This window comes from Podarcis muralis, chromosome 15 (assembly GCF_964188315.1).
Source record: "Podarcis muralis chromosome 15, rPodMur119.hap1.1, whole genome shotgun sequence".
Taxonomy (NCBI): Eukaryota; Metazoa; Chordata; class Lepidosauria; order Squamata; family Lacertidae; genus Podarcis; species Podarcis muralis.
The window spans coordinates 22,320,325-22,330,067 of NC_135669.1; the positions used below are offsets into that span (position 1 = coordinate 22,320,325).

The window sequence follows — 9,743 nt, forward strand, 5'->3', positions numbered from 1 at the left end:
TGGACGGCGCTTCCGCCCCCTATCCCACCCCGACCTACTGGAAACCTTCCTTGACGTATGTGCAAAGTCCCTCCTTGCTTAGGGAGGATTGGATAAGTCTTTCGAAGGGGTCACGTCCAGCTCACCAGAGTGATCAGCTGCGCAACAGATTTTACTTGTTCCTCGCCGGGGCTCTCTCTTCCTGGAAGACCTGGCAAGAGGCACGGAAGCGTCTCTCTACACCTCCCGCCCACTGAAATTATTGATCAGACACCCGCTCATTTCCTTTCTTAACACACGCGCACCTGCCAATTCCGATCGCGCCAGGAAACGGGTGGGGTGGGTGTGTTCCCAGTTAAGATCTGCTAAGAGTAAACCGCTTGAAATGAATGAAGTGGCTCGTGTCCATTGACTTCAAGGGCCTACTCTGAGCAGAACTGACATTGGTTGACTGACAACTGATAACCCTGACAACCATGGGTTAGGCGCTCTTGTGGGGTTGACGCTCAGCTCGTCTGGAAACGACCTTTGGAGAGGGTTTGTCGCTCGCTACCTTCCATCCTTTTCCTTCCCTTTCTCTCTCCTCCTTCCCCCGAATACGCCGAGGGGGTGGGCTGCTTCAGGCTCTCCCCTCCTTCCCGGGCCGGCCCCTTGTCCCCACCCTGTCCTCGGCGCTGCGATCTCTCCTCCCCACCAGCAGGTGACCCTAAGCCGGCTCCTCTCCGCCTCCCTCCCTGCCTGCCTTTCTGCCGCCGCCGCCGCCGTTGTTGCCGCCTCCGGCTCGGCGATCATCTTAACGCGGAGACGCCTCGCCTGCCCTGGGGGCGGAGGAGCCGCGGGAGGGGGCGCGGCGCGGTGGCCCCGTCGGCGCTCCGAGCCAGGTAACCTCTCCAAGGAGCGCGCGGGGGTTCCCCTAAGCGGGCGCACGAGCCTGCTGAGCTCTGCAGGGCAGGAGAAGGTATTTGGGGCCGGAGGGAAGAGACGGGGGGCGGATTCCCAGGCTGGGGACCTCCTGTTGCGCTCCATCGAGGCGGCGGAAGCCTCTTTAAGGGAGGGTATGGAGAGAGCGCGCGGCGCTTCCCAGGCATGAAGACGGGATTCCCAACGGGGTTTTAACCCCGGATCTTCTTTCCAACGCCAGGGATGCCTCGGCCCTGAAGACGGACGAGGCATCCAATAAGAGAAGCTCGAAGCACGTGCAAAGGGTCTCGCGCCTCCTCCCCACCGATCTGGAGGAAAGGGGGAAAGGAAGGGACTTAACAGCTCAGCTGCAAGGAGCTCGGTTTTCCTTTAAGAAATTGCTGAAATGAAAAGCCCCCCCCCCCCCAACCTGTTGCACCTCCACTGAAATGGCTCAGGTAGGAGGTGGTGTGGGGGGAAATCTCAGTGCATCACCTTCCCGATTTTAGGCAGCATTTGCTGATCCAAAGGCTGTAAGTGGGGGGGGGGGTTGTTCCCAACCTCACATTTTTAACCCATGTACCTGTAATTTTTGTTTTTACCCATCACCTGTAATTTCTTCTCCCATTTTCATTTCACGCTTAACTTGTACTTTAACTGCCCTCCCCAAACTGCCAGTTTCTTTCATCCCTCCCTTTACATTTTATTCTTCCTCCCATAACCCTTCTTTCCCTCTTCCTTTCTATTTCGAATTTATCTGTTGTCATTCCAATAATAATAATAATAATATACAGTGGTACCTCGGTTTAAGAACAGCCCTGTTTATGAGCTATTCGGTATAAGAACTCCGCAAAACCAGAAGTAGTGTTCCAGTTAGCAAACTTTACCTTGGTCTATGAATGGAAGCCAAAAGGTGGAAGGGCACCGGTGGCAGGACTCATTAGGGAAAGCACACCTCAGTTTAAGAACAGCTTTGGTTTAAGAATGGACTTCCAGAATGGATTAAGTTCATAAACTGAGGTACCACTGTATGTATATTTTAAAATACTAACCTTTGATGTCACTTTGTAATTTCCTTCTACACTTCTTCTGGCCCTGCAACGGAGAGAGAGCTTTATTCTTTTCTCCCTTCTGAATTTCTCTGTCTCCCGGCCACCTTTATTCACCATGCAACAATTTAGTCCATTGCAAGAGGCTATGGTGAGGCTAGGGGTTGGGGCAGGCAAGTGAGGACAGTGGCGTAGCGTGGGTTGTCAGCACCCGGGGCAAGGCAAGTAATTTGCGCCCCCTAACCCGTGGATTTGCGCCCCCTAACCTGTGGATTTGCCCTAACCCCAGATGTTGCGCCCGGTGCGGCCAGCCCCCCCTGCACCCCCCACGCTACGCCACTGAGTGAGGAGGCACTGGGCAAGCTGTGGCATGTGAAAGTGCCCCCTCCCAAAGCTCACTGGTAGGTCTCAGTCCACTATCTAAGAAACACTGCTAGTGGAAACAGATGCAACTGGTTAACCCTCCATTTAAAAACCTAGTAAATTTCCAGTCCTCACAGAAGCTGCACAGTGTGCGATCAGAATAGACGACACCTTGCCTGCCTGCCTGCCTTTCTGCCGCCGCCGGGCTAATTTCTAACTAGCAGAGGGTTTAAAAAAAACAAAGGATACAGAGTACTGCTTAACACTTAGTGAAAAGTTATTGGAAATAAATAATTTGTGGAAATAAATAATTGGAAATAACTTGACCAGCATTTCAGGCTCTTTGTGCTTTGCTAACCTTGGGGTTTTCCCAGAGAATGCTGGCACCCCCCATTTCTCAAAAGCTTCCCTCGCCTCTTTTTGACAACACCCATCACCCAAGATTGCTATTAGAAGCAGTGTTATAGAAACTAAGATATGGCCCTCTCGAACCTAGGTTCAAATGAACCTGGGTTATGGTCGCCACAATGGAATGTCTATTCACCAGGTGGTTGGACTAGATGAGCACTGGAGTCTCTTCCAATGCTACAGCTTTATGATTCTGTGATCTTAACTACATTGCTTGACTGTAGCTTGCTCTTACAACAATTCACTTGCCCCAGTATGCAAGAAGGAAAAAAACACACAGTGGAAATGGAATTAACCATGGACTAAGGCAGAGGTTTTTGAACAGTGGTTGTCAACCTGGCGCCCAGAAATCGCAGTTGGCTCCAAACCAGTAGCAAAAAGCACCTGGCGCCTGGCTAATTTCTAACTAGCAGGAGTGATTGTTGGCAAGTGATCCCACATCTTGTGAGGGGCAGGGGGGTTTCTGGTTAGTTGCAAGAACTGAGGGATTTAACTTCATCCTCTTCTTTCTCCCCTCTATCCCACCACAGGATGGTGGCTACCATGGTCCTCCGGGTGGCCTTCAGCCTGATTGGCTGGTTCTCCCTCTACACGTGGTCTTGCCATTGGTTCAAAGGCCGCACCTACGAGTGGAGCTGCAGGCTGGTCACTCTGACTCACGGGGTCCTTGCCACTTGCCTCTCTGGCTACATCAGCTTCATCGATGGCCCGTGGCCTATGTCTTACCCAGGTACGCTGCAATCGCCTCACCTTAGATCGGATGTTGGCTCCATACTGCCTGAAAAGCAATGTGGGGACAGCAGCAAAGTAGACATAAGGGGCTATTGGAAAGGGAATTGAAAATAGTTCAGATGGTTCAGGGTTCAACGTGATGCGCACGTGTGCAGTTGTGTACATGTCGCACATGCCTAAAACGGTCACTGCCTGAGCAGGTATCCTCCCCCACTTAATGTGCAATCGACTTGTGTGCAACTATGTACACACGCAGCACAGGGAAATAAATAAATGAATGAATTCCTACTCAGAAATGGCAGGAGTTGGAGAGTCCTTATGGCTCATGTGGAGACCCTCCCTGGAGCCCAAAGAGGATGTCACTGAGGGTGGAGGAAGCCCTGCAGAGACTGGAGATGCAGCAGGTCTTTGTGTAGGCTGCTCAGCCTCCCTGCCTAACAGCTGATGTGCAGGGTAGCACAGCAGCAGCCAGTTTCCCGCACATCCTCCAGTCTTCTGCCAGCCCCAGAGCTTCAGTTCTAGTTGTGGATATTTTTGGATACAGCTTTTTTTTTTTTGCAAGGATTGAAAAGAGAGTGGAAGAGATGGTGTTTAAAGGGTGCTCCCCACCTTATGCAATTTCGCTTATGTGCATGGTGGGCTGGAACATAACCCCAGCATAAGTGGGGGTGGGTGGGACGCCTGTGTTGTATAAACTTAGAGAGCTGTATAATCTTAGAAGGCTGTGAGTATCATGAAGACTTTTGAATTTGTCACTACACTACTGGCTAGGTGGACCGATAGCCCGGCTTAATATAAAACAGCTTCTTACAAGCTGGATGCAGTCTGACCTAGGGGGTGGGTGATATCTGGTTTTCAACATTGTGATATACCAATACAGAACTACCTTGGTTCTCGAACTCAATCCGTTCTGGAAGTCTGTTCGACTTTAAAACGTTTGCAAAGCAAGGCATAACTTCTGATTGGCTGCTTGGCCCCAGAAACAATGCCGACATTCAGCTTCCAAAATAAATTTGCAAACCGGAACACTTCTGGGTTTGTGGCATTCGGGAACCGATTTGTTCGTCAACTAATCCATTTGGGAACCAAGGTACCACTGTATATCACAGCATCTGAAATAAGGATGGCCCTATTTAGAGGCACAGGGGACGCGGGTGGCGCTGTGAGTTAAACCACAGAGCCTAGGACTTGCCGATCAGAAGGTCGGCGGTTTGAATCCTCGTGACGGGGTGAGCTCCCGTTGCTTGGTCCCTGCTCCTGCCAACCTAGCAGTTCGAAAGCACGTCAAAGTGCAAGTAGATAGATAGGTACCGCTCCAGCGGGAAGGTAAACGGCGTTTCCTTGCGCTGCTCTGGTTCGCCAGAAGTGGCTTAGTCTTGCTGGCCACATGACCCGGAAGCTGTATGCCGGCTCCCTCAGCCAATAAAGTGAGATGAGCGCCACAACCCCAGAGTCGGTCACGACTGGACCTAATGGTCAGGGGTCCCTTTACCTTTTTATGTAGAGGCATTCGCTGGCTTCATGGTTTTCCCCACATTGTGATTTTTGCATAGCACACATACACACATACATCAATACATACATACACACATTTCACAATACGTTGCCAGGTCAAAAATTATGAAACTGATATAAGAGTGTGGACTTCAAACCGGTTTTGGATGATATATTGATATATCGCCCAGCCTTAGTGTGACCTTCTTTTTGCCTTTCCTTTCAGGGTCACCTAACACCACCCTACAGGTCCATGCGCTCTGCATGAGCTTGGGTTATTTCCTCTTCGACCTTGGTTGGTGCGTCTACTTCCAGGCAGAAGGAGCTCTGATGCTGGCCCATCACACCGTCAGCATCCTGGGCATCACCGTCTCCCTCGCCCTGGGCGAGTCGGCCGCGGAGGTCAACGGGGTCATCTTTGGCAGCGAGATCACCAACCCGCTGCTGCAGGCCCGTTGGTTCCTCCGGGAGAAGGGGCTCTACCACACTCTTACGGGGGACGTGGTGGACTTCTTCTTTGTGGTGCTCTTCACAGGGGTGAGGATCGGGGTCGGGGCGTGGCTGATGTACTGCGTGTTGATGTCGCCCAAGCCCAAATGGTTCATCAAGGTCGGCGGGGTGATCATGTACACCGTGTCTTGGGTCTTCATGGTCAGCATCTGCCGGTTCGCCCGGAGGAAGAGCATGAAGAAGTACCATGCCTGGAGGAGCCGGTGGAGCAAAGAGATGAACTTGAATACCAACGGGCACCTGAAGGACCATTGACACCCAATCTGGGTCTGTGTTCATGATCTGGTTAGCATGGGGCAGGGGGAAGTTTCCAAAGGTCTGGTGCACAAGGCCATGTGTGCAAGGCAGGTCATATTGGAAATGAATACCCCGGGCTGCCTAGTAGATATGTAGAGTGCTGGATTAAGACTGGGTGAACTTTGCCAGCAACTTTCCTCTAAGCCCAACATACCTCACAGGGATTTTATGAGGAAAATAGGATAACTCCTGCCCTGGGTGTTTTGGAGGAAGGGCGGGATACAATCATGATCAGTTGATAGACCTACGTCATGCTGGAGTAGGCTGGAATAGGTGTCAGCTCCAGGGAAATTTGCACTATGGAAACATTGGCGTATCGTGCTGCAGACGAGGTGCATTCAATGAGACAAAAACACTTGTGTACAACAGAAAACCTGTTTGCACTCCCAAGGCTGTGAGCACTTGGAATGCAATTAACCACAACCTCCTCCAGCAACGTCACCACTGTACATGAGAGCAGAGGGTGCTCCTTTTATCTTGAGTGGCCCATGTCTAGACTGTACACTAACTGGCAGCTGATCCCTAGTTTTTTCAGGCAAGCAATGTTCTAGTCCCAACCCTATCTATATGCCAGAGGACTTGCTAAGCAGCACCAGTTCGTTTTTATGACGCATTTTCCCAACATGCCATTCAGGGATCAGGCTAGCTTGTCGTTTATAGCATCCAAAGACTCAGAGAAGTGGCACAGGAAGAGAAAGATTCCTATTGCTGCCACTTTTTGAATGCGTAATACGATGCCGAATCGGAACAAAGATTCACCCAGCCAGTATTTGTTTCTGACAGGAAAGCCAGATGTCAAGCATGAAGGTGGCAGCAGCCCTTCCATTCTGCCACCACTATGAACTTTGGGGGTATTCTGCCTCTGAGCGTGGCAGTTTCACTTAGCAATCATACTTAAGGGGATGCTTCCACTTTCTCTGAAGACCAGGCTTGAAAATGGGAGGTTGGGATATATCAACCAATCTTGTGGTGGAAACCAGGTAGACAAAATCATCTACCACCTCCTGCCCCAGCTGCAACAAATCCTGTCTCTCCAGTATCATTCTCTACAGCCACAACAGGTGCTGTACCTCTCCAGTGGTTTGACTTCACTCTCAAAGGCACACCCCTCCATTGTCTCCCGAGACAGATGGATGCCAACCATCCACCCATCTTCTTAAACCACACACAAACGTGTCTTTCAGGAATCGTTGCTCCAGTACGCCTGGGACTTCCCTGAACAGTAAATCGACGTTACATTGTTACATTGCCCAGTGTTAATGAAACCATTGATTATTGTTGGTTTGAAGATAATGCCCGAAAGCACATTTTAGAATTCAGGGGGGAGAGGGGGCTAATCCTTAAAGTGGTTCTTCTTTTCTGATAGCTTGCTGTTTTCTCTTAGGCACACTCTTCTGTATTTTGAGTGCTAATAAGCAGAAGAACTAAAATCAGTGTTGTGGCACTGTTGGGGTGAGAGATGTTTGGGTTTGGCTCCCCTGAAGTCAGTGCTGAGGTTCTCTTGTTCAGCCAGAGCTGCAACAAAAGTCCTATTGGTATATTTGGGACGGTCTGAACAGTGTCACGCTCGCGCGGCTGGAGTGAAAGTTTGTATGTATAGTTTCTAGCTGTTTCCTGGGCTGTGTGGTCTGGATGTTGGTATAGTGAGTCAAGAGTCCCAGGTAGGCATTATATGCCAGGGTTGAAGTATAGAGGCACCTGACAGCTTCCATAATAGGAGCTACAATGTGGCTGGGATTTATTTTTATATGTACCTGGGATACTGGTTAAGCTGGCCCTAGGAGTTTGAACGAACTGATTCCCTCCCTACCCCTTGGGGTTGTGGAGGAAGAAGATGTCGTCTCTTGCTCTTATGCCTCAGGAACATAGGAAACTGCCTTGTAATGGGTCAGAACTTGGGTTCCTGTAACTCAATACTGTCTACACTGATTGTGGATCTCCAGTGTTCAGGCACAGGTCACTCCCAGACCTGCAAAAGCCAGAGATTGAACCTGGAACTTTCTGCATGCAAGGCTAATGTACTACTGAGCAATGGTCCTCTCCATTGTGTGTGTGTTTTATCAAAAATACATACCACTGTTCATAAAATCAGAGTGGTTTGCAGGCAGCCATTTTGCATGGGGGGGTTTCCCAGCCCCCGTGTCCATTGGCTGAGTGTGCATAAATATGCCCCACCCCCGTTCTGCCCTCTTCCGGGTCCAAAAGGGCCTGCGTGTTGCCAATCGCACATCAATTGGACATGCCTAAAATGATTGCTGCCTGTACAACAATCCATACAATAAAAACCATATAGAAAATTTTGAACTCAGAAATCAGCTCACTGTTATGGAAAGGTGGATTCTTAATTTCCTGCATAAGCCTTGCAGAATAGTTTTCAGCAGGTGTTTAGAAGATGATAGATGACAGTAGGTGATTGCTGAATCTCCATCGACAGAGTACAGTGGTACCTTGGGTTACATACGCTTCAGGTGACAGACTCTGCTAACCCAGAAATAGTGCTTCAGGTAAAGAACTTTGCTTCAGGATAAGTACAGAAATCGGGCTCCGGCGGCGCGGCAGCAGTGGGAGGCCCCATTAGCTAAAGTGGTGCTTCAGGTTAAGAACAGTTTCAGGTTAAGAACAGACCTCCGGAACGAATTAAGTACTTAACCCGAGGTACCACTGTATTCCACAAGACCGAACCGACGGCACTAAAAGCTAGGTTCCTTGTTGCTCTCAAAGGAGCCCCACCAACTAGAGGAACAACTGGTGATGCCCTTGCAGATAATTCCTGTGATCAATCTGGGGTATAAGGATTCATGGTGTCCCTAAGGTCTCTCAGACCTAAGTCGTTCAAGGCCTTGTAAATTAATAAAAGGGCCTTGAACCTGGCTTGGTACTAGATGGACAGCCAGTGCAGGTGTTTTAACAATGCTGACTCCATCAGCAGTCTGCACCAGCTAGAGCTTCTGAACCAAGGGCAGCCCCACCAAAAGCACATTGCAGTAATCCAGCCTTGGTGTTGTGCTTGGGCAGCATGCCTGCCATTCTTCGCTGGATCTTGGAATCTATATGGCTTTGATAATATAATAGAGCACATAATATATATCCTCTGAGGATATATATTTATCCTCTGAGGATAAATCTGGTAGCTTCTGCTTCCTAAAAAATAAAACTGAAAGGAGCAAGTTCCTTAGTCTGGGTTGTTGTGGACTTGTCCATTCACTAGTTTATCATTGTGGCGGAAAGCTGGGGAACAGGGGCTACTTAGCATCTCAGCTTCAATCTTTGGCATCTCTAGGTAGGGCTGGGAGAGTCAATACTGACCTGGGTGGACCAAGGAAGTTTCCTTTGTTCCTAGGCTTGGGAGCCCTGGACTACCCATTAATAATGTCCCTGCAGGGATCTCTATAATGGCACTGATGCTGCTGGGCCTAATTTTATATATGTACATGAAACTCTCCCCTTTTGCCTGGTCAGTGGGATCTCTGTGCATTAGAGGCGTGCAGGATGGAGACCGACCTGTGCAAGAAAGAAAGCTGAGCCGAGTGCTTAACTTGGCATAATCGCCTTATCCCCTGGATAAGGAAGGTCACTCAAGCCACCCTGATGCTTTGGAGTGGCATCTGTGACGTACGGGAGCAACCACTTCCTTGATAAGGTAGTCCAAGTATGGGCAGGTGCAAGAAACCGATCTTGCAAAAATCAGGGAAGCTGCGTTCGCTGCCATTGTTCTCTGAAGGGCAGGCAGGCTCCGAATACAACACAAGAGTGTGGCCACGTGTCACAATAACCAAACCTAGGATTAATGGGAGCTGAAATGTATGTGATCAGCAGGCTCATATCATAAAAAAGGGGCTCAGCAATTCCTCCAGTATTTCCTGCATAAGCCTTGCAGAATAGTTTCCAGCAGGTGTTTAGAAGATGACAGATTATCCAGGCTCTGGACCCTAGAAGAATATGATCAAACACTAAATGATTATATATGCAAATAAATGAACGACCAGATACAGGCTTAGCACTGTTTAATTA

At 49.5% G+C, this 9,743-nt stretch overlaps 1 protein-coding gene across 2 annotated transcripts; it reads left to right on the forward strand.

The window, feature by feature from the left end:
* Positions 1 to 746: 746 nt before the first annotated feature.
* LOC114585641 (TLC domain-containing protein 5-like) lies at positions 747 to 6,967 on the forward strand. Of its 2 annotated transcripts, none has more exons than XM_028708475.2 (3): positions 747 to 860; positions 3,230 to 3,429; positions 5,152 to 6,967. In XM_028708475.2, exons 2-3 carry the CDS (start codon positions 3,231 to 3,233, stop codon positions 5,688 to 5,690), a joined length of 738 nt encoding a protein of 245 aa, XP_028564308.2. In that variant the 5' UTR covers positions 747 to 860; position 3,230; the 3' UTR covers positions 5,691 to 6,967. The 2 variants fall into 2 exon arrangements, with proteins under 2 accessions (XP_028564308.2, XP_028564306.2); XM_028708473.2 differs by lacking the exon at positions 747 to 860 and adding an exon at positions 870 to 1,337.
* Positions 6,968 to 9,743: the final 2,776 nt, after the last annotated feature.